Source organism: Ahaetulla prasina, chromosome 4, assembly GCF_028640845.1.
Source record: "Ahaetulla prasina isolate Xishuangbanna chromosome 4, ASM2864084v1, whole genome shotgun sequence".
In the NCBI taxonomy this organism is placed as follows: domain Eukaryota; kingdom Metazoa; phylum Chordata; class Lepidosauria; order Squamata; family Colubridae; genus Ahaetulla; species Ahaetulla prasina.
Genome location: NC_080542.1, coordinates 5,333,980 through 5,360,368, shown reverse-complemented (window position 1 = coordinate 5,360,368; position 26,389 = coordinate 5,333,980). Strand labels below are relative to the sequence as shown.

At 47.1% G+C, this 26,389-nt stretch overlaps 1 protein-coding gene across 1 annotated transcript in view; it reads right to left on the bottom strand.

The window, feature by feature from the left end:
* Nucleotides 1-1,978: 1,978 nt before the first annotated feature.
* LOC131198696 (myosin-7) overlaps nucleotides 1,979-26,389 on the bottom strand; it is a 59,177-nt gene continuing 34,766 nt past the window's right edge. Inside the window, exons 20-40 of the mRNA XM_058183608.1 lie at nucleotides 26,134-26,257; nucleotides 23,972-24,108; nucleotides 22,594-22,849; nucleotides 21,601-21,843; nucleotides 19,998-20,174; nucleotides 18,358-18,503; nucleotides 18,178-18,268; nucleotides 16,682-17,071; nucleotides 15,192-15,318; nucleotides 13,909-14,027; nucleotides 13,601-13,797; nucleotides 13,111-13,294; nucleotides 12,232-12,397; nucleotides 12,029-12,153; nucleotides 10,368-10,676; nucleotides 9,272-9,475; nucleotides 8,831-8,956; nucleotides 6,734-7,009; nucleotides 5,252-5,347; nucleotides 3,259-3,393; nucleotides 1,979-2,168 (exon numbers count right to left, since the gene is read on the bottom strand). Of these exons, the coding sequence (XP_058039591.1) occupies nucleotides 2,145-2,168; nucleotides 3,259-3,393; nucleotides 5,252-5,347; nucleotides 6,734-7,009; nucleotides 8,831-8,956; nucleotides 9,272-9,475; nucleotides 10,368-10,676; nucleotides 12,029-12,153; nucleotides 12,232-12,397; nucleotides 13,111-13,294; nucleotides 13,601-13,797; nucleotides 13,909-14,027; nucleotides 15,192-15,318; nucleotides 16,682-17,071; nucleotides 18,178-18,268; nucleotides 18,358-18,503; nucleotides 19,998-20,174; nucleotides 21,601-21,843; nucleotides 22,594-22,849; nucleotides 23,972-24,108; nucleotides 26,134-26,257 (3,652 nt within the window). The 3' untranslated portion in view covers nucleotides 1,979-2,144. The remainder of the gene's footprint in view (nucleotides 2,169-3,258; nucleotides 3,394-5,251; nucleotides 5,348-6,733; nucleotides 7,010-8,830; nucleotides 8,957-9,271; nucleotides 9,476-10,367; nucleotides 10,677-12,028; nucleotides 12,154-12,231; nucleotides 12,398-13,110; nucleotides 13,295-13,600; nucleotides 13,798-13,908; nucleotides 14,028-15,191; nucleotides 15,319-16,681; nucleotides 17,072-18,177; nucleotides 18,269-18,357; nucleotides 18,504-19,997; nucleotides 20,175-21,600; nucleotides 21,844-22,593; nucleotides 22,850-23,971; nucleotides 24,109-26,133; nucleotides 26,258-26,389) is intronic.

Sequence of the window (26,389 nt, the reverse complement as noted above, 5' to 3'; positions counted from 1 at the left end):
ATAACGGTAAACGACCCTTCAGGTGATATTTGCCTTCTCCCGCAGGCTGCGGCTTGACTCACTGACTCGAGCGGCGTATCCCTTGGCTCACTTTCTCCTAACTCAGGACCGGAAATGCCCAACATTGTAGCAAAACTCAAAAAATAAGGACTTTTCTGACATGTTTTCACACACACCCCCGGCTGAATTTCTTGGCTCCATCAGGGAGGTGAGGGGGGGGACGGTTTCAGTAGATCCGTTTGGAAAAAGGCTTGTTCGATGTATATATATTTTTTTCATTTCATTAATTAAAAAGATCTATCAATAGCCAGGCGGCCCTGCCCTTCCTAAGCCCGTTTTAAGAGCGGCGATCTATTAACTCAGCTTAATCGGTGGAAATCCAGCATCAGACAGTCTAATCTGGACTCCGGCGTGTGCTTTCATCTTTCCTAATCTCCTTGTGTATCGAGTCTTTAATGCTTTGTGATCCCTAATCAGGTTTGTTCTAATCTCATTTGTACACATGCATATTTTAAGCCGCTTTCTGCTTAGCAGGCAACACGCCTGTCTCCATCTGCAAAGGCGGCCTGGCAGCCAATTTTTCAGGCCTTCTTCCCCCAACCTGGCGCCCACCCAAAGATGGGCTAAACTAGGTGTCGGCAACATGAGGCTCTGGAGCCTCACGTGGCTCTTTCACCCCTCAAAGAGCCACATGCGGCTCCAGAGCCTCACGTTGCTGACCCCTGATTTAGCATGTGGCTCCCTGTCACTCAAAATATGCGTCACAATCGGCAATGTACAACACCCGCCGGCACGTGATTTATTGAGCTTTTCGACTCCGGTAGGCCAACCGTAGATAAATCCAAGAAAAGAAAAGTTTCAGAAGAAAATAGAACATTTAATGCAACTACATATGCTCGTTTTGTGGCCGTTCAAGAAATCGTCAGGCACGGGAAGGGTTTTTGTGGCTCTCTGTGTTTCCTTTTCTGTAGGAAACGGTTCCAAATGGCTCTTTGAATGCTTAAGGTTGCAGACCCCCTGGGCTAAACGGACAGAGAAGAAAAAAAAAGAGAGAGCAAAATCTGTGTTTTTCTCAGGGAAGGAAATGGCTGCTGGGGAATTCTGGGAGTTGAAGTCCACACCTCATAAAGTTGTCCCGGGTTGAGAAATGTGGGTTTAAAGCCTCTTTAAAGTCGTCCAAAAAGGTTGCAAGTTGGTGTTTTGTGTGTGCATGTCTGTTTGGAATTCGCTAGCAAGAAATCAGTTGACAGTAACAGAGTTGGAAGGGACCTTGGAGGTCATCTAGTCCAACCCCCTGCTCACTCACTAGGGATTCGAACCAATTGCCGACTTTTCTGATCGACAAGCTCAGCGTCTTAGCCACTTGAGCCACCTAGTCAGTCAGCGATCAACTTTTATCCAGGCAGTCCTCGACTTACGACCGCAATCTACAACCAAAATTACTGTGGCGAAGCTTTTTTTGCCGCCGTTGTTAAGTGAATCACCGCGGTTGTTTAACAGATTAACAGAGTTGGAAGGGACCTTGCAGGTCATCTAGTCCAATCCCCTGCCCAAGCAGGAGACCCTACATCTGCCTCTACCTAGGATCGAACTCACCACCTCCTGATTGTGAGGGAAGAGCTCCAGCTCTAGGCCGCAGCAGTTGGGTTTTACTTAGTAACACGGTTGTGAAGGCAATCTGGTTTTACCCGGGCGTTTTAATCTTGCCGCCGTTGCTAAGTGAATCGCTGCCGTAGTTAAGTCGGTAATCCGGTCATTAAGTGAATCTGACTTCCCCGTTGAGTTTGCTTTTCTGGAAGGTTTTTATTTATTTATTAAATTTTTTTTGCAAAAGGGGATCACGTGACCCCAGGCGATGGTGAATTCTAGTTCTGCTTTAGGCGTGAAAGCCATCTGGGTGACTTTGGGCCAATCACCAGGAGACGGTGAGTTCTAGTCCCGTCTTAGACACGAAATGAAATAAATAAACAAACAGACATCTGTTTCATCGTTTTTATTCTACGTTGGAGACGGGGGCAATGCTGATATACAGAGCACAGGAGTGGGGGCAGAGGTTCCCCCAGGGCCTTTTAGGTCTGGGGGTGGGTGCATGGGGAAGGGGAGGGGGGGTCTCGGAGAACGGGGCCATCCGGTCTTCGAAGGAGTTACTCCTCGAACAAACCTTTTGGCTGAGGAAGAAAAGAGCAAACGTGAGAAAGGGAGGAAGGAAACGGCTGGATTAGCTTAGGGTTATGGGTAGAGGTAGGGGAAGGGGAAGGATTAGACTTAGGGCTAGGAATAGGGTTAGGTTTAGAGTTGGGGTAGGGAGCAGGTTAGGGGAAGGATTAGGGTCAAATTTAGGAGTAGGGTTAAGGTTAGGAATAGGGGTAGGGGTAGGGGTAGACTAGTTAGCGGTAGAGAGTTAGGGATAGAGGTAGGAGTAGGAGTAAGAGTAAGGTTAGGGGTATGGATAGGAGTAGGGTTAAGGTTAGAGGTAGGATTAGGGTTAAGGTAGGGATAGGAGTAGAATTAGGGGTAGGAGTAGGAGTAAGAGTAGGGTTAAGGTTAGAGGTAGGATTAGGGTTAGGAGTAAGGTTAATGTTAGAGGTAGGATTAGGGTTAAGGTTGGGATAGGGTAGAGAGTTAGGGGTAGGGGTAGGAGTAGGAGTAAGAGTAAGGTTAGGGGTACGGATAGGAGTAGGGTTAAGGTTAGAGGTAGGATTAGGGTTAAGGTAGGGATAGGAGTAAGGGGTAGGAGTAGGAGTAAGAGTAGGGTTAATGTTAGAGGTAGGATTAGGGTTAGGAGTAAGGTTAATGTTAGAGGTAGGATTAGGATTAAGGTTGGGATAGGGTAGAGAGTTAGGGGTAGGGGTAGGAGTAGGAGTAGGAGTAAGAGTAAGGTTAGGGGTACAGATAGGAGTAGGGTTAAGGTTAGAGGTAGGATTAGGGTTAAGGTAGGGATAGTAGTAGAGTTAGGGGTAGGAGTAGGAGTAAGAGTAGGGTTAAGGTTAGGGATAGGTAGGGTTAGGAGTAAGGTTAATGTTAGAGGTAGGATTAGGGTTAAGGTAGGGATAGGGTAGAATTAGGGGGTCGGGGTAGGAGTAGGAGTAAGAGTAGGGTTAAGGTTAGTGGTAGGAGTAGGGTTAAGGGTAGGTGTAGGGCTAGTGATAGAAGGAAGGCTAGGGCTAAGTTTAGGATTACAGTTAGGAGTAGAGTTAAGGTTAGGGGCAGGGATAGAGTAAGGGTTAGGGTTAGTCTCTCTTAAGGGCAGGTCCTCACCTTTACTCCAATGTCACGACTTTTGGCCCTCAGCTTGTTGACCTGGGACTCGGCGATGTCGGCCCTCTCCTCGGCTTCGTCCAGCTCATGTTGAACCTTCCGGAATTTGCCCAAGTTGCTGTTGGCTTGCTCCTCCTGTGGAGAACCGAGGAGAAGGGATGCGTTGAAAATTACGGAGAACTTTCGTCTCTGAGGAGCTACCGCTACTAGGCTGCTCCGGACAAATCAGGATCCAAACTCCCATTCAAAATGTTTGGCACGTTACAGGTAGTCCTCGACTTATGACTGTTTGCTTAGAAACCGTTTGAAGTCACACAGGTGCCAGGAAAAAGTGATTTACAACCAGTCCTCATACTTACGACCATCACATTATTATTATTATTTACACAAAATGCCAGTATACACAGCAAACGAGATAACTATGCTGTGTAAATAATAATAGTAATAATATTAATAATATTAATAATAATAATAATAATAATAATAATAATAATAATAATAATAATAATAATAATAATAATGTGATGGTCATAAGTGTGGGGACTGGTCATAAGTGTGAGGACTGGTCGTAAATCATCATCATATTATTATTTTATTTACACAAAATGACAGTATACACAGCAAACGAGATAACTATGCTGTGTAAATAATAACAATAACAACAACAACAACAACAACAACAACAATGTGATGGTCATGAGGGCTGGTCATAAGTGTGAGGACTGGTCGTAAGTGCGAGGACTGGTCGTAAATCATATTATTATTATTATTTTATTTACACAAAATGACAGTATACACAGCAAACGAGATAACTATGCTGTGTAAAATAATAATAATAATAATGATAATAATAATAATAATAATAATAATAATAATAATAATAATAATAATAATAATAATGTGATGGTCATAAGTGTGAGGACTGGTCATAAGTGTGAGGACTGGTCGTAAATCATATTATTATTATTATTTTATTTACACAAAATGACAGTATACACAGCAAACGAGATAACTATGCTGTGTAAATAATAATCATAATAATAATAATGTGATGGTTATAAGTGTGAGGACTGGTCATAAGTGTGAGGACTGGTCATAAATCATCATCATCTTATTATTTTATTTACACAAAATGACAGTATACACAGCAAACGAGATAACTATGCTGTGTAAATAATAATAATAATATTAATAATAATAATAATAATAATGTGATGGTCATAAGTGTGAGGACTGGTCATAAGTATGAGGACTGATCGTAAATCATCATCATCATATTATTATTATTATTATTATTTACACAAAATGACAGTATACACAGCAAACGAGATAACTATGCTGGATTTCGTATCACAGATCACTAGTCGAACACTTCCCAAGCGTTTAGGACTGCGTGATGTATCGATGAATTATACGCCGATACATTTTATTAATAATAGAATTATTATTATTATTATTATTATTATTATTATTATTATTATTATTATTATTATTATTATTATTATTATTATTATTATTATTTGACATGTGACTATTGACGTACAGCATATTTACCACTGTCCAGAAGCACTTCCAACATGAATTTGGGTTACAAAATTCCTCGTTTTACAAACATTTGTTTAAAGACCCATATTATAATTGGGAAAACATCAATGGGGAAAGCTGGATTCACTTAACGACCGTGTGGTTTGCTTAAAAATGTGACAGCATGAAAAAAAGGTCCAAAAAAATCAAGTGTGACTCGCTCAACGACCTCATTGCATGGGGTCGTAAGTCGAGGACTATCTGTACTAATGTTGAAGGGGTGAGAGAGAAGGTTTGGATGAGGGTCCTCCTGATAGGCCCTCCATGATTGAGGTGATCGTCGACGTTCAGAGATGGGAAAGGAGGGCCAACTTCTCCAGCTCAGCATCCTGAGATGGGCTAAATAAACTAGGATGGGTGATAAACCAGGATGGTTCCAAAGAAGGACAGAAAGATGGACGCTACTTACCGCCTCCTCTGCTTGCCTCTTGTAAGCCTTCACCTTCAACTGGAGCTTGTCAACCAGGTCTTGGAGACGGATGAGGTTCTTGCGATCCTCCTCCGTCTAGGAACCAGAAGAGAACGAGACGGAGAGATCAGGGTTTGTTTGGCTGCAGCAAAAAGTGGGTTTATACTGCCAAATTTAAATGAGGTCTGACCCTGGGTCACGTCATCAGCGCTTAATTATTTGGAAGGATTTGTGAAATGGACCAAAAAATGTTTGTTTGTTTTTTAAAGGAAATCCTTCTCTAAACCATGGTTACATTCTAGCCTAGATGGAGAAATGTCGCTGTGTTCTGAATCGAGGGCAGTGTTTCTCAACCTTGGATATTTTAAGATGGGTGGACTTCAACTCCCAGAATTCCCCAGCCAGCTTAGCCTAGAAGAAGAATAATTCTAAAGTCCCCAAGGTTGAGGAAACACTATTCTAGAGTATTCTGGAATTCTAGGAGTTGAAGTTCACCCATCTTAAATTACCACAAGGTTGAGGAAACAGTATTCTAGAATATTTTGGAATTCGGGGAATAGAAGTCCACCCGTCTTAAAGTACTCGAGGAAACACTATTCTAGAGTATTCTGGAATTCGGGGAGTGGAAGTCCACCCTTCTTAAAATGCCCAAAGTTGAGGAAACACTATTCTAGAGTATTCTGAAATTTTGGGAGTGGAAATCCACCCGTCTTAAAGTACCCAAAGTTGAGGAAACACTGTTCTAGAGTACTCTGGAATTCGGGGAATTGACGTTCACACATCTTAAAGTATGCAAGGTTGAGGAAACACTATTCTAGAGTATTCTAGAATTCGGGGAGTGGAAGTCCACCCTTCTTAAAGTACCCAAGGTTGAGGAAACACTGTTCTAGAGTATTCTGGAATTCTGGGAGTTGAAGTCTTAAAATAACCCAAGGTTGAGGGAACACTGTTCTAGAGTATTCTGGAATTCTGGGAGTTGAAGTCCACCCGTCTTAAAGTACCCAAGGTTGAGGAAACACTGTTCTAGAGTATTCTGGAATTCAGGGAGTTGAAATCCACCCATCTTAAAGTACCCAAGGTTGAGGAAACACTGTTCTAGAGTATTCTGGAATTCTGGGAGTTGAAGTCCACCCATCTTAAAGTACCCAAGGTTGAGGAAACACTATTCTAGAGTATTCTGGAATTCTAGGAGTTGACATTCACAGGTCTTAAAGTACCCAATAGTTGAGAAACACTATTTTAGAGTATTATTTTACCTCATGGAATTTTCTTTGGATGGACAAAATGTTATATTTTATAAGATTCCGGGGGGGGATGGGGTTCAATCCATCCACACACACCCCAAATTCCTCATCCCACCCATTTTAGAAGGGTGCATCAAAAGCTTTGTTGATGGCACCATGGATGATCCACCCATTCCACACAAAATCTTGGCTTCAGAGCCAGGGTTGTCCCGGTCAGGTGTGACCTGCGTCTTCTCACCTGGTAGGTGAGCTCCTTGATGCGTCTCTCACACTTGCGCATCCCTTTGACGTTCTCCGCATTGCGTTTCTGCTCCCCTTCCAGCTCGTTCTCCAGCTCTCGCACTCGGGCCTCCAGTTTCTGGAGCTGCTTCTTGCCGCCTTTGAGGGCCAGCTGCTCCGCCTCGTCCAGACGCATCTGGAGATCCTTGATGGTCTGCTCCATGTTCTTCTTCATTCTCTCCAGGTGGGCGCTGGTGTCTTGCTCCTTCTTCAGCTCCTCCGCCATCATGGCCGCCTGCCCCGTTCAAGAGGACGAGAGAAAAAGATGTCCACCCAGGCTTCCTTCTTTGCATGAATTGGGAATTTAGTCCTAAACTCAATGGCTAATTATTTATGTCAATAAATATGCTCCTGGTGGACCGAATCAAAGGAGGACCTGGAAATGTGTCTTATTTCAGATTTTAGATCTCCACGACCTGTGACCATAATTGAGCCCAGAATTATGGTCGTTACACATTGTCATTAAGTGCAGTGGTTCTATCCGGTTCGGGCGAACCAGTAGTAGTGGCTGCGGGAGGCTCCACCCACCCACCCGGACATCATCACGTCCCATTTTTGACGCTCTCCGCGCTCACATTTGCGAACCGGTAGCGAAGGTAAGTGAATACCATCCCTGGTTAAGTGGATTGCTTCTTCAGCTCCTCTGCCATTATGGCCGCCTGCCCCGTTGAAGAGGACAATGGAGAAACATGTCCACCAGACAGAAGGAGCTGGCTTTAAATTGGGGAGACCTCCCACCTGTTTACTCCTTCCAAGAATTGATCCTAGACTCCATATTCATGTGAAGATTATGGTTGGGTTTTTTTTTTTCTTCTTTTGACCCAGGATGGTCATGAGATGGTGGACCCAAGCAAAGGAGAACCTGTTGATGTGTCTCAATTCATGGACTTTGGATCTCCTTCTTATTACAAACAGGAGAAGGAGGAGCTGTTTTGACCTCACAAGGTTGTTACGGAGAAGAGGGGAGATCCTGCCCCATGGACACCCCATGGTCAGCCTTGCTTTCTCTTTCACACATAACTTTTGTTCTCATCCTTCTTCACGGGGTCTTCTCAACCAGCTTTATTGGTGTAAGGAAGAGAGGTGGACTGGAAGGTGGTATTCAGCCGGTTTGGACCGGTTCGGATGAACCGGTCGTAGCGACCTGTGGGAGGATCCACCCCCGCTCACCCACCCGGGCACAATTTCATCCTATACCACTGTGATTTTAACGCTGCACGCCTCGGTGGATGGCACATGTGAGTAAATTCCCGTGTTGTTTGATGCCGCGCGCATGTGCGGATGGCACGCATGAGCAAATTCCTGCGTTGTTTGACGTCGCATGAATATCCAGATGGCGCGCATGAGCAAATTCCCATGTTATTTGATGCCGCATGTAGGTGGGGACTGCACGCACACGTGAATTCCCGTGTTGTTTGACGCCACATGCATATGCGGATGGCGCACACGAGCGAATTCCCATGTTGTTTGACGCCGCACCGCTCAGATTTGGGTGCTGGGAGAACCAGTGGTGACAGAATGGTAAACCTACTTCTGGAGGGTATGCGGGGAAGATGGAGACTAGAACCTATACACCTTTCCTCGGTGAATGCCATCTTTCTAGCTCTTGTTTTTTTTCATAAAGAAAGCGAAGATTTTATCTCGAGTTCGTCGATAACTCATAAACTATTCTTGGACATTAAAGAACGGGCTGCCTTTGTGAGTTGATCTCAAAGCAGGGCCTGCGATCCTTCCTGAATTAATAATAGCCATCAAAGATAGCATGACATGAATTTAGTAATAATAAACTCCTGTGTGTGCACAATGAAGGCATCTGTTCCGAATTAACCACTTGTGGATTTCTGTTATCCGATACCAGGTTGGGTCTGCGAGCATCGAAGTGACCAGAAGATGGCAGTAAAGAGAGACACAAAAAAAACCTCCCCTTTGCTGCCATCTGCTGGTCACTTAATGTAAATAGTTGCAGCCCCCCAAAAAAACCCAATGCTTTCTAAATAGCCCCTTGTTGGAATTGGTTCTTTCTTGGAAAAGTAGATGCGTTAAAAATGTCACTCACGTCTGTAATGGCTTTCTTGGCCTTCTCTTCAGCATTTCTGCATTCCTGGATGGCATCTTCCACCTCTGTCTGGAGCTGGGAGAGATCGGACTCCATCTTCTTTTTCTGATTGATAAGGCTGGTATTCTGCAGGGAGGAGAGGAAGGAAGGAAGGAAGGAAAGAGAGAAGAAGAGAAGGAAAGATGGAAGGAAGGAGAAGGAAGGAAAGAAGGAGGAAAGGAAGGAGAGGTAGAGGTAGGGGAGGAGAGGAGAGGAGAGGAAAGAAGAGAAAAAAGAAAGAGAAGAAAGGAAAGGGAGAGGGGAGGAGAGAAGAGAAGAGAAGAGATCGACAGATTCTTTAATTTCTGGAACATGCCATGGTGGAAATAATTTCCTGGGAGCAGGACCAGCCCCTGAGGAGCTTGGAGAAGACCTCCTTCCCTGCTGTCCGATCCTCCTTACCTGGGTGTGAAGGAGCTGGACTCTTTCACTGGTTTCAATGAGTTCCTGCTCTGCCAGTTTCCGGGCTCGTTCCGTCTGCTCCACCACGGCCCGCAGCTCCTCCAGCTCAGCCTGGAGCAGGTTGTTCCTTCGCTCCACGATGGCGATGTTTTCCTTCAGGTCCTCGTTGGCTCGGACCGCGTCGTCCAGCTGTATGTGGGTGTCCTAGAAAGAGGAGAAGGACGGGTGGAATGAGCAAGGGGAAAGGGGAACTGGAACCACGCTGGAGATGGATGGATGGATGGATGGATGGATGGATGGGAGGGAGGGAAGGAGGGAGCGAGAGAGGGAGGGAGGGAGATGGAAGAAAAAGAAAGAAGGGAGAGAGGAAGGAAGGAAGGAAAGAAGAAGGGGAGCGTGGGAGGGAGGGAGGAAAGGAAAAAGGAAGGAAGATGGAAGGAAGAAAAGGAAGGAACGAAAGGGAGGGAGGGAGGCAGGAAGTAAAGAAGGAGGAAGGGAAAGAAGGAAGAAAATAAAGAAGGAAGGAAGGAGGAAATGAAGGAAGGAAGGAAGATGAAAGGAAAAGAAAGAAGGGAGGGAGGTGGAAGGAAGGAAGGAAGAAGGGGAAGGTGAGAGGGAGGGAGGAAAGGAAAGGAAGGAAGATGAAGGAAGGAAGGGGAGGGAGGAAGGAAGGAAGGCAGGAAGTAAGGAAGGAGGAAGGGAAAGAAGGGAGGGAAGAAAATAGAGGGAGGAAGGAAGAAGGAAGGAAGAAAAGAAAGAAGTGAGGGAGGGAAGGAGAGGAAGGAAGGAAGAAGAGGAAGGGAAGAAGTGAGGGAGGGAAGGAGAAGAAGGAGAGGAAGGAAGGGAGGAAGGAAGGAAGGAGGAAGGAGGAAAGGAAAGAAGTGAGGCAGGGAGGGAGACGATGGAGAGGAAGAAAGGAAGGAAAGAGAGGAAGGCAGGAAGGCAAGAAGGAGGAAAGGAGGGAGGAAAGGGAGGAAGGAGGGAAGGAGAGGCAGAGGAAGGAAGGAAGGAAGGAGGGAAGAAAGGAAGGAAGGAAGGAAGGAAGGAAGGAAGGAAGGAAGGAAGGTCCTCCTCCAGACCAACGTCCAGGCCATACCTTCAGGTAGCCTTGCAAAGATTTCACTTGCTTCTGGGCTTCGGTTGCTATGCGGTTGGCATGGCTGAGTTGGATCTCCATCTCGTTGAGGTCGCCCTCCATCTTCTTCTTGACTCTCAAGGCCTCGTTGCGGCTGCGGGTCTCGGCATCCAGGGAAGCTTGAAGCGAGTCCACTGTCCTGAGGTGATTCCGCTTGGCCTGCTCCATCTCCTCGTCCTTCTCGGCCAACTTGCGCTCGATTTCGGCCTTGATCTGGTTGAATTCCAGCTGAGCTCGGAGGATCTTGCCTTCCTCATGTTCCAGAGAGGCCTGGAGGTTTGAGGAAAGGTTGGACGGAGAGAGAGAGAGACAAGATGGCAGAGAGAATCCTTAGATCCTGGGTAGCCAACATGGTGACCAACAGGATCTCAGACACCAACTTGTCGCCTCCAGAAAGCTCCATCTCTTCTGGATCATCGGGGCCGCCATTTTGTGAGAAGACAATTCTATCACGGTGGCCATTTTGTCTGCACCGACCAAGTTCTCGAGGTTTCCAATGCTCCTAAATATTACTACCCGTGAAGAAACTAAAATACAGGTGGTCCTCCACTTACAATAGTCCTTTTAGTGACCATTCCAAGTTACAACAACACTGGGAAAAGTGACTTGGGACTGTTTTTCACATTTATGACCATTGCAGTGTCCCCATGTTCACGCGGTCAAAATTCAGACATTCCGCAACTGACTCTTATTTACGACAGTTGCAGTGTCCCGGGGTCACGTGATCCCCCTTTAGCGACCTTCGGACAAACAAAAGTCAATGGGGAAGCCAATATTCACTTAATTATTGTGTGACTACCATAACAACTTGCAGGGATTCAACTTAACAACCGCGGCAAGAAAGGTCGTAAAATGGGGCGAAACTCACTTAACAACAAAAATTTGGGGCCCAATTTTGGCCATAAATTGAGGACTGCCTGTACCTTATGAATGGGACTCAGTCCCCCATAGATGGAGCTATCTATGGTGTGGTAGATTTCTTACTAACCATAAACACAATTGTTTCATCCCTGTTAAGCTTCCAGTCCTTGACTATCGATCAATCAGAATAGAGCTGGAAGGGACCTTAGAGGTCTTCTAGTCCAACCCTCTGTCAACTCGCAAAGCATTTCTAGTCTGTTCTCGAGTTGCCATGGGCAGAAAGAGGGGAGAACTGACAGAGCAATTCAGCAGCCACATTCCACGCATACCTTCCTCCAAGGTTGGATCTCAGATTACCAGAGCCAGTTTGTGAGGCGTGGTTTCTACAGTCTACAAAAGCGCCTCGTTGGAGAATGTGATTTATGACACAGCCTGAGAGCAGGGGGTCATAGTTGAGCCGTATATTACATGCGGCAGAGTTGACTACACTTGGGAAGCTGCCGACATGTTGCTCCTAATAAATTAGTGGATTTCTTTTGAAACTCGGCTCGAGGCTCATGAGTTAATTAGGGAATTCGTCGAAGCCTTGACACCCTCCTCATATTATTTGAAGATGAGAAGAAATGGAGTCTAGAAAGCACCATGTTGTTTTGGCCACCATTTTGAGTTCTTTACCCACATTCAGGTCCTCCTGAAGCCCAGGAAGAACTTAACTGAAAACAAAATGGTAGAGAACTTGAGTTTAGGGTGCTGGTTCTCACCTCAGCTTCTTCAAGAGCTGCCTGCAGCTCCATCTTCTCGGCCTCCAGCGCCTTCCGTGCCTTCTCAAGCTCATGGATGGTCTTGCCGGTGGTTCCGAGTTGCTCGGTGAGATCCGAAATCTCCTCTGTACGAAAAGAGAAGAAAATGTTGGAAGCGGGGCCTAGAAATAAGGAGGCTCTCAACGTGAAGGGGACGGACCCACCTTGCAAGTTCTTGTTCTCCCTCTTGATGGTCTCCAGATGTTCCAGAGATTCCTCGTAGGCGTTCTTCAGCTTGAAGAGCTCCGTGCTGAGGGACCTGGCCTCTTTCTGAGATGCCTCCAGCTCAGTTTGGGACTCCTCGAACTTTTGCTTCCACTCTGACAAGATCTGGGGTGGAGGGAGGAGGAGGAGGAGGAGGAGGAGCAGAAGGATGAGAAGGATGGAAGGAGAAGAATCAGAAGAATGAAAACAATGAGGAGGAGGAGGAGGAGGAAAAAGAGAAAGAGGAGGAGGAGGAGAGGAAGAAGAAGAAGGAGGAGGAGGAGGAGGAGGAGGAGGAGGAGGAGGAGGAGGAGGAGGAGGAGAAGAAGAAGAAGAAGAAGAAAGTCGTAACTTTGAATAGTTGTTCAGCGATCATTCGTAAATTGAGCATGACCTATATATATTTGTTTAGTGACCATTCGAAGTTACAACAGCTCGGGGAAAAAGTGACTGATGACCATTTTTCACACGACCATTGCATTATCCACACGGTCCCATGATCCAAATTCGGACGCTTGGCAATTGACTCGTACTTATGACAGTTGCAGTGTCCCGAGGTCCCCTTTCGCGACCTTCCGACAAGCAAAGTCAAAGGGGAAACCACATTCACTTAACAACTGCAGTGATCCACTTAACAGCCGTGGCAAGAAAGGTGGCAAAACGGGAGCAAAACTCACATCGCAAATGTCTCACTTAGGAACAGGCATCAATTATGGCCGTAAGTCGAGGACTACCTGCGGTCCCTTATCCCCCGGCCCCGAAGAGTCGGATTGTCCACATCGTAAGATTTGCCCCACCCATAACGCTCTGCTCTGTTTCTCCCATGTTCCCCAACATACTTTGTCGAAGTTCCTTTGCTTCTTATCCAGGGCAGCTGCGGCTGCGTTCGAGCGCTCCACGTCCACCATGAGATCTTCAATCTCGTTCTGCAGGCGGTGTTTGGTCTTCTCCAGCGAGGAACACTTGGCGTTCACCGCCTCCACAGCTTCTTCGGCATCCTGAAGCCGCTGAGCCAGCTTCTTCCTGGTAGGTGAGAAGACGTCCCGGTGTCAGTCGGCCCCCACCCCAACGCCGTGAAGATGATGGGACACCCAAGCTAAGCCGGGAGGTAGGACCACCGTTTGGGCATTTACGGGGTCAACTCAAAGCTAATCCGCTTCTGAGGGAAAGTGAAAGTGAAAGTGAGGAAGTCAGGATGGGGTGGAAGGAAGCCATCTTGGATGGAGTGAGACACAATGAGTTGGTGAGGGACGAGGAGGATGAGGAGAAGAACCACTCAGGTGACGGATCTTCTCTGGGGACATGGATGAAGATGACGGAGCCACTCACTTGGCCTCCTCCAGTTCCTCCGTTCTCTGGATGGCGTCTGTTTCATACTTGGTTCTCCACTGGGCCACCTCCGAGTTGGCCTTGGAGAGCGAACGCTGGAGCTCCGCTTTGGCCTCCGTTTCTTCTTCGTACTGTTCCCTCAAAAGGTCACAGTCGTGGCGGGCCGACTGGAGCGCGTGGGCCAAAGCATTCTTGGCCTAGAGGTGGAGAAGAACGGAGATGCAATGTCAGCGTCTCGGTCTTGGCCTAGCTAGCGCCATCTCTCGCGACGTCTCCCTCGTGACCCTCCGCCTCCGTGTGTCTCGTGCCTTCGCTTCTTCTTCCAGTTGCCTCTTCAGATCTTCTAGCTGTTGCGTGTAGGTCAACTTTCCTCGGGTCAACTGGCTGATCAAAGCTTCCTTCTCGTCCAGCTGGCGGGACAATTCGCCTGGATTAAAAAAAAAAACATAGGCAAGGGAGAATGAAGGGCGAAGGTCCCACCAGAAGGCTCACTTGGAAGTGGACAATTGGTTACAGGGAGTCCTCATGTTAGGACCATAATGGAGTCTGCCAATCACTGGTCACCACACTATAAAAAAGATGTTGAGACTCTAGAAAGAGTGCAGAGAAGAGCAACCAAGAGGATTAGGGGACTGGAGGCTAAAACATATGAAGAATGGTTGCAGGAACTGGGTATGTCTAGTTTAATGAAAAGAAGGACTAGGGGAGACATGATAGCAGTGTTCCAATATATCAGGGGCTGTCACAGAGAAGTGGGAGTCGGGCTGTTCTCCAAAGCACCTGAGGGTAGAACAAGAAGCAATGGGTGGAAACTGATCAAGGAGAGATTCAACCTAGAAATAAGGGGAAATTTTCTGACAGTGAGAACAATCAATCAATGGAACAGACGTTGCCTTTGGAAGTTGTGGGAGCTTCATCACTGGAGGCTTTCAAGAAGAGACTGGACTGCCATCTGTCAGAAAGGGGGTAGGGTTTCCTGCTTGGGCAGGGGGTTGGACTAGATGACCTACAAGGTCCCTTCCAACTCTTGATAATCTGTAATCTATAATCTATCATAGTGGAAACGGAGGTCATATCTCTGACTTGATTTTTTTTTTGCAGTGGTTGTTAAGAAAAACACTGGTTGTTAAGTGAATCTAAATCATTAAGCAAACATCGCGGTCATTAAGTGAATCAATGGTTTGGTATGGGGATGGTTTCACCAAAATTTGAAAGTGAATTGCCGAGTTTGGGGAGAAATTGTCATAAAACATGGTCGCATGATTGTAGGATAGTGAAAATGACCGCAAATGGACCATGGTTGTTGAAGGATCATGTCGCCACGTGACCACAGGGAGGCAGTGGCCATTAGAACTTCAAACCCTGGTTGTTGATGTCCTCCAGGTAGGTCTGTCAGAACTTTGAATGGTTGCCAAACAACGGGTTGTAAATTGAGAATTATCTCTATTCTGACAGATTATTCTTCAGGTTTATTATCTCCAAGAAAGATTGTGACAATTTGTTGGTCAAAGTGGACAATTTTGGAAAAAGAAGACCAAGAGAACGATCGGAGTTCTTAAGGATAAGTGTGTAGAGTTTGCTTGTTGCTTACCATTCTCGGTCTGGAGCTTGGCTCGCTGCGTGGTGAGGTCGTGGACCATGCGTTGAGACTCTTCGGACTTGGTCCGGTGCTCGTTCATTTGGTCTTCAAAAGTCCGACACAGTTTCTCCAGGTTGGCCTAGATTTCCAGAACGAGAAGACATGGTGAAAAAACCTAGAGAAATAGATTTAAATAAGGGATGGACGGATGAGTGGGTGGGTGGGTGGAAGGAAGGAAGAAGGGATGTATGGATAGATAGAAGGATGGAAAAATGGATGAGAGGATGGATGGATGAGAATGGATGAATGGTTGGATGGATGAATGGTTGGATGGATGGAAGGAAAGAAAGATGGATGGATGGATGGATGGATGGATGGATGGATGGATGGATGGATGGAAGAAGGGTTGGATGGATAGGTAGAAGGATGGAAAGATGGATGGATGAGAGGATGGATGCATGGAAGAAGGGATGGATGGACAGATAGGATGGAAAGATGGATGGATGAGAGGATGAGAGGATGAATGGATGAATAGTTGGATGGATGGATGGATGGAAGGAAAGAAGGATGGATGGATGGAAGAAGGGATGGATGGATAGATAGAAGGATGGAAAGATGGATGGATGAGAGAATGAATGGATGGATGGATGGATGGAAGGAAGGAAAGAAGGATAGATGGATGGATAGGTAGAAGGATGGAAAGATGGATGGATGAGAGGATGGATGGATGAGAGGATGGATGGAAGAAGGGATGGATGGATAGCTAGAAGGATGGAAAGATGGATGCATGAGAGGATGGATGGATGAATGGTTGGATGGATGGATGGAAGGAAGGAAAGAAGGATGGATGGATGGATGGAAGGAAGGAAAGAAGGATAGATGGATGGATGGATGGATGGATGGATGGATGGATGGATGGATGGATGGAAGGAAGGAAAGAAGGATAGATGGATGGATGGATGGATGGAAGAAGGGATTGATGGATAAGTAGAAGGATGGAAAGATGGATGGATGAGAGGATGGATGGATGGATGGATAGGTGTGAGGGTGGGTGGATGAATGGATGGATGGATGGACAGCTGGAGAAACAAGTCATTTTGTCTTGACATTGAACAACAGCTCCTATCATCCTTGTAAACACGGCTGTGCTGGTTGAGGATGATGGAAGTTACGACCATGATATGCCATGATGACATATAAAAATAATAATAATAAAGAACCATGGAATGACAAGTTCAAAGAAAAATAAAAACAGGAGGAAGGTTGAGTAAAAATTCAGATCTTTAAGAACCAAAATATCGAGGAGCAGATCCCATTCAGATGTAGGAACAATTCATGCTCTCTTCATCTTTTGGGCCCTTCTCCCTTTCCAAATTAATTATTACCGTGTCTCCTGATCCATCCCCAAAGCTCAACCTTGTCCACAAATCTGGAATTCCCCCCACCCACTTCTAAGGCGCAGCTCCAATAGAGGTCCCACCCCCTCTTCATTAATGTCGGACCTTGGCTTTCATGAGTTGCTCCATGTTGGAGGCCATGTCGTCCACTTCTAGCTTCAGCTCGCTCTTCTCCTTCTCCAGCTTCTGCTTCACCCGCTGCAGGTTGTCGATCTGCTCGCCCAGCTCGGCCACGGAATCCGCGTGCTTCTTGCGCAGGGTGGCTGCCGTGGCCTCGTGCTGCAGCGTGGCCTCTTCCAGGTCGCGCCGCATCTTCTGGAACTCGGCCTCCCGCTTCTTGTTCATCTCGATCTGCACCGAAGTGGCCCCTCCAGCCTCCTCCAGACGCTCGCTGATCTCCTCCAGTTCTCGCGAAAGTTCAGCCCGCTGTTTTTCCACCTTGGCGCGGGCCGTGCGCTCCGCTTCTAATTCTTCCTCCAGTTCCTCGATCCGGGCCTGGGTCAGGAAGAAGGAGCCCATTAATGGCTCAAAAAAGTGGAGTTAATCTGAATTAATTTAGACTAAAAATTAATCTGACATCTCCAGCCGGTTCGCAGCAATTCGGACGAACCGGTAGCGGAAATTTTGAGTAGTTTCGAGAACCGGCAAATACCATCTCTGGCTGTTCCCACCGTCCCGCCCCTGCCGTTCCCTGTTCTATATTCCCTTGTTTTTTTTTAAGCTCAGCTGACTCACGTGGCAGAGTTGATTGCCACGCCTCAGCTGAGTTAAACAACAGCTCAGCTCATCAGCGCTCACACGAAAGGCGGTGTTCGAGTGCTGCGCAATTTTGGAATCCCACCACTGTGTAGAACCCAGCTAGATTAGAAGTTCTCAACTACTTCAGCCCATGAGAGCCTTATGGCTTTTGCATTATGGCTACTGATTAGCGGAAACAAAGAGTGGTACCAGTGAGAACTTTGGTACTTATGGACACCATATTGGACATCCTAGACCAGGGTTCTCAAACTCAAGGCCCATGATGTGGTCAGATCTGGCCCGCAAGGATGACCTGTTCTACCCAATGTGAAGAGGAAACATGCCAGCAGTTTGGGGAGTGGCATCAAGCTGGCCACGCCCACCCATCTGGTTATGCCCACCCAGTTGGCCATGTCCGGTGAGTGGTGTCAAGCTGGCCACGCCCACCCATCTGGCCACGCCCACCCAGTTGGCTATGCCCAAACAGTTGGCCATGCCCGGTGAATGGTGTCAAGCTGGCCACGCCCACCCATCTGGCCACGCCCACCCAGTTGGCCATGTCCGGTGAATAGTGTCAAGCTGGCCACGCCCATCCAGTTGGTCATGCCTACCCAGTTGGCCATGCCCACCCAGTTGGTCGTGTCCAATGAGTGTCATCAAGCTGGCCACGCCCACCCAGTCGACCACACTCTCCCAGCCTCCCGAGGTCAACCATCACCCTGATGCCGCCCTTAATGAAATTGAGTTTGACAGCCCTGTTCTAGACCTTATCCAGAAATGCTGTTTTCTAGTTTTGATCTAGATTTTCTTTTCTTTCTTTTTTTTTAGAGAAACCACACAAGAGGTAGACTTGGATTTTGTACCTGTAACTCTTTGAGTTTCTTCTGTAACTGGGCGGCCAAAGACTGCTCATCTTCAATTCTAGCATTCAAGGCGCTCAACTCAAAATCTTTCCTGTGGATCGGGAAGGAGAAGCAAGTTGGAATCCAGCGGTAAAGAGATGGGCAACAGCTTGCACCTCCATAACGACGCATTAGACCTACTTTTTCAGCTTTTCGTCAAGTTGCTGCTTGTCGTTCTCCAGATCCATGATGCTTTCTTGGGCCAGCTTCAAGTCTCCTTCCAGCTTCCTCTTGGCCCGCTCAAGGTCCATGCGGATCTTCTTCTCCTGTTCCAAGGAGCCTTCCAGCTGTCAGGCCAAGAAAAATCAAATCAGCTCGGTCAATTCTGTAGGAATTGGACTAGAAGACCTTTGAGGTCCCTTCCAGCCCCATGGTTCTTTGTTCTATGATCTAGCAGCGATGGTGAACCTATGACACGCATGCCAGAAATGGTACGCAGAGCCCTCTCTGTGGGCACATGGGTCTTTGCCAGCTGCTCTTCTGATTTCTGGCGCACACATGCATGCCGACCAGCTGGTCTTCACAGGCACTGGAGCACCAGAAAATTGCCTGAAAACGGCTTGGAGAAACAGCCAAAAACAGCCCAGGAAAATGGCGTGGAAATGGCCTGGAAAAATGGACTAAAAATGGTCTGAAAAATTGCTGAAAATGGCCTTGAAAAATATCCTGAAAACAGCCCAAAAAAATGGCCAAAAGTGGCTCAGAAAAATGGCTCGAAAACTGGCCAAACACAGCCTGTTATTTCATGCTGTTTTGGGGGCCAAAAAGGGCCTGGAAAATGGCCTGAAAACAGCCCAAAAATGGCCAGAAAATGGCCAAAAAAACTAAGCCCAAAATGGCCCAGGAAAATAGCCTGAAAATAGCCCAAAAACATCCTGAAAACATCCCAAAAAACCTCCTGAAAACGGCCCAGAAAAATGGCCTCAAAAACCAGCCAAAAACAGCCTGTTTTTCAGGCTGTTTTGGGGCCAAAAGGGGCCTGAAAAATGGCTTGAAAATGGCCCAGAAAAACGGCCAAAAACAACCCAGGAAAATGGCCTGAAAATGGCCCAAAAAATGGCTTGAAAACGGCCAGAAAAATGGCGTAAAAACAGCCCAAAAAATGGCCAAAAATGGCCCAGGAAAATGGCCTGAAAACAGCCCAAAAACATCCTTAAAAGATCCCGAAAAAAACGTCATGAAAACAGCCCAGAAAAAATGGCCCCAAAACCTGTTTTACGGGCTGTTTTTTGGGCCAAAAAGGGCCTGAAAATGGCTAAAACCTGTTTTACGGGCTGTTTTTTGGGCCAAAAAGGGCCTGAAAAATGGCTTTAAAATGGCCCAGAAAAATAGCCAAAAATGGCCCAGGAAAACAGCCTAAAAACGGCCAAAAATGGCCCAGGAAAATGGCCTGAAAATAGTCCAGAAAAATGGCCTGAAAATGGCCCGAAAAATTGTCGAAAATGGTCCGGAAAAATGGCCTGAAAACAGCCCCAAAAATGCCAAAAATAGCCCAGGAAAACAGCCCAGAAAAATGGCCCCCAAAATCAGCCAAAAACAGCCTGTTTTTTGGGCCAAAAAGGGCTTGAAAAAAGGTTTGAAAATGGCCAAAAAAATGGCCAAAAACAGCCAAAAAAAAAACAGGCATGCGTGCGGCGACCAGCTGGTCTTCATGTTTCCGGTGCTCTGGCGCACCCACACATATGTGCGTGCAAGCGCATTCCAATTTGGGCATTCGGTGTCGAAAAGGTTCTAGCATCTTCTCGGACACAATTTCTGGCAGCCAAAGTCGGTGTACTTACATCATCCACCTGTTGTTCCAGTTTGACCTTGGCTTTGGTCAACGTGTTGACCTTGTCTTCTTCTGCTTGGAGGTCATCCAGAGCTTGCTGGTGGGCTTCTTGGAGAGCCTTCTTCTCTTTGGTTAGCTTGACGATGATTTCATCCAAACCAGCCATTTCTTCCGTGAGATTCTTCACCTGCGGTCATATCATAACATACCACGTCAGTTGCCTGGAGCTGTCCAAATTCACACCTTGATGGACACCTCAAGATCTGGCGACTTAGTTTCTCAGGTCGCATCTAACGTGGAGATTTCACGTCAGTGGGTTGTGCGTCTCACAAGCCACAACTCTTTGAAGGACCAACGAAACCTTGTTACTCTGCTGCTTAAATCCAAGCACTTAAACTTGGTTAAGCGTCCAAGTAGCAAGTCATAAGAGAATCCGCTGGAATAAATAATACTGTATCGGGGAGCTAATGGCCGAATGTGATGTAGGGAAGCTGTGTGTGTGAGAGTGTGTGAAAGAGAGAAAGAGAGAGAGACCGAGAGAGAGAGAGAGAGGGAGGGAGAGAAAAAGAGAGAGAGAGCGCACTTGCAGATATTCCTAATTGTGGGATCTTTGGTCCTCTCTGAGCTTGGTTGTTTGGTTGGGACATTTCATGACCCAACTAGGTAACATCATCAGTGCTACGGTTGGAGGAGAAGGAGGAGGAGGAGAGGAAGGGATGGAAAAGAAAGAGGAGGGGGAAGAAGGATGGAAAAGGAGGAGAAGATGGAGGTGGAAGAGGAGGAGAGGAAGCGATGGAGAAGGAGGACTGTCCTTGGTGGTCTCTGAACCTGGTTTTCTTGAAGACATTTCATGACCCAACTAGGTAACATCAGCTGTGCTGGAAGGGAGGTGGCTTTGCTCTCTTTATAAAGAAAGCATGCCTGCTCTCCTCTTCTACCATGGACAATGTTCTCTAATTCATGAAATATCTGGAGGAAAACAAGCAAGCTCAGGGAGCCCCAAGGACCGCATAGCCCTCCTCCTCCCCCTCTTCTTCCTCTCCATAAACCCCACTCCCTTCTAGCACTGATGATACTACCTAGTTCAGCAATGAAATTTCTGTGAGAAAACATCCAAGCTCAGAACATATCAAGGGCCCCACAGTCTTCTTTCTCCCTTCTCCTTCTCCTTCTCCTTCTCCTTATCCTTCTCCTTATCCTCCTCCTCCTCCTCCTCCTCTCCATAAACCCACTCCCTTCTAGCACTGATGATACTACCTAGTTCGGCAATGAAATTTCTGTGAGAAAACATCCAAGCTCAGAACATATTAAGGGCCCCACAGTCTTCCTTCTCCTTCTCCTTCTCCTTCTCCTCCTCCTCCTCTCCATAAACCCACTCCCTTCTAGCACTGATGAAGTTGTCTAGTTGGGTGACAAAATGTCTACAAGAAAAGAACCAAGCTCAGAGATCAGCAAGAAACTCACATTCCTCCTCCTCCTCCTCCTCCTCCTCCTCCTCCTCTTCCACACCAAGATCAACATTTCCATGAACGATGGCCCCAACTAATATTTCTGATATCCCCTTGGCCACCTAATCGATTTCTGATTCCACGCCGCATCAACTCCATCCTTACCTTGTTCTCCGTGGCATGCTTCTCTTTCTCCACCTTGGCCAAGGTCAATTCCAGGTCATCAATATCCTTCTTGAGTTCCGAACATTCGTCTTCCAGCTTTCGCTTCTTGGCGGTCAGTTCGGCGTTCATCTCCTCTTCATCTTCAAGCCGTTCGGTTATCTCTTTCACCTTGGCTTCTAGCTGGATCTTGTTCTTGATCAGCTGGTCGCAGCGTTCCTCGGCGTCTGCAAGATTGTCTTGTTCCTAAAGAGGGAAGAATGAGAGTTGAAGAATTGACTCCCAGCCGAGTATAGAATTCCTCAACCGTGGCCACTTTAAGACGAGCGGACTTCAACTCCCAGAATTCTATGCTGGCTGGAGAAGCCTGGGAATTGAAGTCCACCCATCTTCAAGTTTGCCAAAGTTGAGAAACGCTGCCTTAGTCAGGGGTGGGATTTTACCGGTTTGGATGATTTGGGAGAACCAGTAATTCCAACAATCAGCTGGGAGCAAACCGGTTCACTCCGACGATCAGCTGGGAGCAAACCGGTTCACTCCGACGATCAGCTGGGAGCAAACCGGTTCACTCCGACGATCAGCTGGGAGCAAACCGGTTCGCTCCGACGATCAGCTGGGAGCAAACCGGTTCACTCCGACGATCAGCTGGGAGCAAACCGGTTCACTCTGACGATCAGCTGGGAGCAAACCGATTCACTCCGACGAACAGCTGGGCCTGCCCGTCCGCCCCTGTGTTTTACTTACTTTTATCTTTGCAGCTGATTAGTGTGACAGAACAGATTGCTGTACCTCAGCTGTTTTAATTCCCTACCACTAACGCAGAAGGTGATTTTTTGTTGAATTGTGTACGCGCACACAGCATGCGATCACCGGACCGGTTGTTGAACTGGAAGGATCCCACCACTGGTCTTACTGCTTTGATTGTCATGTGGAGTCAACATTGTTCTTGACTTAACCTGACCAACCTAAACACCAGGAGGGCCCTCCGTGACTTACCGCCTGAACTTGCAATTGTAGGTCATTCTTCTCCTGAAGTAAGGAGACCATCTTCTCCTCCAGCTCTTTCCGACGGGCTTCCGACTTCTCCAAGGCCTCTTTCAACTTAGCCAACTCTTCCTTCAGGGCCACCAACTCTTTCTCCGACTCCGCGCTCTTCAACAGCGGTTTGATCTTGAAGTACAACTTCATCCAGGGCCAGTTCTTCACCACCATGAAGGCTCGGATGTTGTACTGGATCACCAGCAGGGATTCCCTGCAAAATAAGTAGAGGAGGGGACCATCAGGCCAAAGTGTCATAGACCTCGGTTTCATAGGCTTTCCCACACGCTGATGCTGTTACCTAGCGTGGTAAGAAGACGTCTACAAGGAAACAATCAAGCTTGGAGAACATCATGAACCCAATCATTCAAGCTGAGCTACAGATATTCTCAAGACTGAGAACTTCTCTGTTCCATAAATATTACAGAAGTCTGATCTGGATGGACAAGAAGCTATTTCATACATTCAAATCTGGAGGTATCGCTATCTTCCTATAAATCTGGAAGCTACTTCGAAATAAGCAGTATCTTCCTTATTCTTGTGTCCCGTAAATAATTGGGAAGGGGACAGAAGTTGGTGGACCACACCTTCCTATCATGCATTCACGTTCTCCAAAAATGGTGACGAGGCCATCCCAATCAGGAACCCAGCCCACAACAGCAGAGATGGGTCTACGTTTGAACCAAGATGAGCGAGGGGACCCAGGAATGGTCACAGAAGGTCTTTGCAGAAAGTTAACCACCAAAAAGAGCCTCCTCCAGAGGAAAGAACCGAAGCAGGAGGACCCCAGAGGTGGTATTCAGCCGGTTCGGACCGATTTGCCCAGGGGTGGGATTCAGCCGGTTTGGACCGGTTCGAGTGAACCGGTAGCTCAGATGATCAGCTGAGAGCGAATTGGTATGCTCCGATGATCAGCTGGGCCCACCCGCCCGCCCCTGCACTATAATGACCTATATTTCCTTTGTCTGACGCTCAGCTGATAGGCGCGGTTTTACTCACTGGGGCTGCAGTAGAAGGTAAGTTTTAGAGCTCTTTTCAAATGCACTGCACATGCACAGAGTGCACGCTCAACAAATTGCTACACCGGTTGAATTCTACCACTGGAAATCGTGGGTGGCCCAGTCCACCTGCCCCGGCTCTATGCCATCCTATTTAGATACATTTTTGAGGCCGGGCGCATGTGCAGAAGGCACATGCACCAGCAAAGCACATGCATGGACGGCCGGGCACGGATGTGGACAGCAAAGCGCAGGGTGGACCCATGTGCACGCTCAGATTTGCAAACCAGTAGGAAAAGTAAGTGAATTCCAGCCCTGAGGACCACCAATGAACTTACTTCCGTTCCATGATCTTCCTGAATTCTATCCTGGCTAACACACCACGGGATTGGGCTTGGATGCGAGTGATGATCCGGGAGAGACGTTCGTCTCGCATTTCCTCCAGCAGTCCCAGGAGACCAGCCTTAAAGAACACCTGGATGGAAACAGATTAGAACAGGGGTGTTAAACTCGATTTCATTGAGGGCTGCATTAGAATAGAATAGAATAGAATAGAATAGAATAGAATAGAATAGAATAGAATAGAATAGAATAGAATAGAATAGAATTTTTTTTTAATTGGCCAAGTGTGATTGGACACACAAGGAATTTGTCTTGGTGCATATGCTCTCAGTGTACATAAAAGAAAAGATACATTCATCAAGAATCATACCTTCATCAAGGTACAACACTTACAACACAAATGATGGTCAATATATCAATATAAATCATAAGGATTACCAGCAACAAAGTTACAGTCATACAATCATAAGTGGAAAGAGATGGGTGATGGGAACGATGAGAAGATTAATTGTAGTGCAGGTCAATAGTTTGACAGTGTTGAGGGAATTATTTGTTTAGCAGAGTGATGGCCTTCGGGAAAAAACTGTTCTTGTGTCTAGTTGTTCTGGTGTGCAGTGCTCTATAGCGTCGTTTTGAGGGTAGGAGTTGAAACAGTTTATGTCCTGGATGTGAGGGGTCTGTAAATATTTTCACGGCCCTCTTCTTGATTCGTGCAGCATACAGGTCCTCAATGGAAGGCAGGTTGGTAGCAATTATTTTTTCTGCAGTTCTAATGATCCTCTGAAGTCTGTGTCTTTCTTGTTGGGTTGCAGAACCGAACCAAACAGTTATAGAGGTGCAAATGACAGACTCAATAATTTCTTTTTTCCCTTCCCTCTTCATTCTTCTTCTTCCTTCCTCTTTCTTTCTTTCTTTCTTTTTTGTCTTTCCTCTTTCCCTTTCCAATCTCTTCTCAAAAACTTCCAGTGTTGGAGCATTTACAACTTCTGGTGGCCAGTTGTTCCACTGGTTAATTGTCCTCCCTGTTAGGAAGTTTATCCTTAGCTCCAGGTTGCTTCTCTCCTTGATTAGTTTCCATCCATTGCTTCTTCTCCTGCCTTCAGGTGCTTTGGAGGACAGATGGACCCCCTCTTCTTTGTGGCAGACCCTCAAATATTGGAAGGCTGCTATCATGTCCTTCTCTTCCTTAAACCCAATTCCTGCAACCATCTTCTTTCTTTTAATGACCCCCATAATCCCCTGCAGGCCTGCCGTCCTTTCTCCGAATCTGGGCAACTGAATGGAGTTGAGTGTTTACTGGCTGGATGCCTTTCCTGTTGCCCATGCGGAGTTTTGTTCAGCAGATTGTTCTGTCCCCCTCACCTCAGTCTGAGCGATGACTTAATTAGCCGGCACTATCAGCTCTGGCAGTAAACTAGCGAGCGTCTGCCAAGTGTCTCTGTTATCTCCCTTGATGCCAATGAGTCAACAAACAGTACTTCAGCTCTAGTCAAGCAGTTGATTTGCCTGCTACGAAGAGGCATAGCAGCCCTTGCTGCTTTTATATCCTGTGGGGTGTGGCTCCATGACTCAGCACTTCCTAGGCCTGCCCCACCCCTGCTTCTGTTGTTCCTGCCTCTCCTGCCTATGAAACCTAGGGTCCAGCCAGACCTGATCGCCATCATCTGGGTCTGGAGGCGTGGCCTGGGGGGGAAGAGTCAGGGGACGGAGGCCTCGTTATCTCCTCCACCTGGCCTGCCTCTGGCTCTTGGAGCTGAGCCAGGCAAGCCGGTGCTCCCGAGGTAAGTCCTGATGGCCCTTCCCCCTCACTTTCCAAGTCACTTTCTGGCAGGGGGGCCAGCTCAGGGGGCGCAGACACAACACAGATATATATTCTCATCGTGCCCAGAGAGAGAAATATCTGCCTCTACCTAGGATCGAACTCACAGCCTCCTGATTATGAGGTGAGAGCTCCACCTCCAGGCCACCGCACCCACTTGCCCAATTCCAGCAACCGTTCTTTGTATATTTTAGCCTCCAGCCCCTTAATCATCTTAGTTGCTCTTCTTCAGATTCTTCTTAAGATGGCTGCCGTTGTCTCCTAGAACCCAACGGGAGCACCTTGAATGAAGCCCATCATCCTTTTCCAAGTTGTGAAGTCTTTCAATTGTTCACTCACCTTGGTGTGTCCAAATTTGTACTGGCTGTGGTCGATGTCCAGGGAGCCCAGAAGTTTCTCTGCCCCCTTCCGGCTGTCGATGAATTGGCCTTCCGGAATGGCCGCCGGGTTTAGGATACGGTACCTCAAAAGGAAAAAAAAAACGAAGGGCTGCAAGTTCAATTTACAACTGTTCATTTAACGACCGTTCAAAGTTACGGCGGGCCTGAAAAAAGTGACTTGCGACCGTTTTTCGCACTTACGACCGTCACAGAAT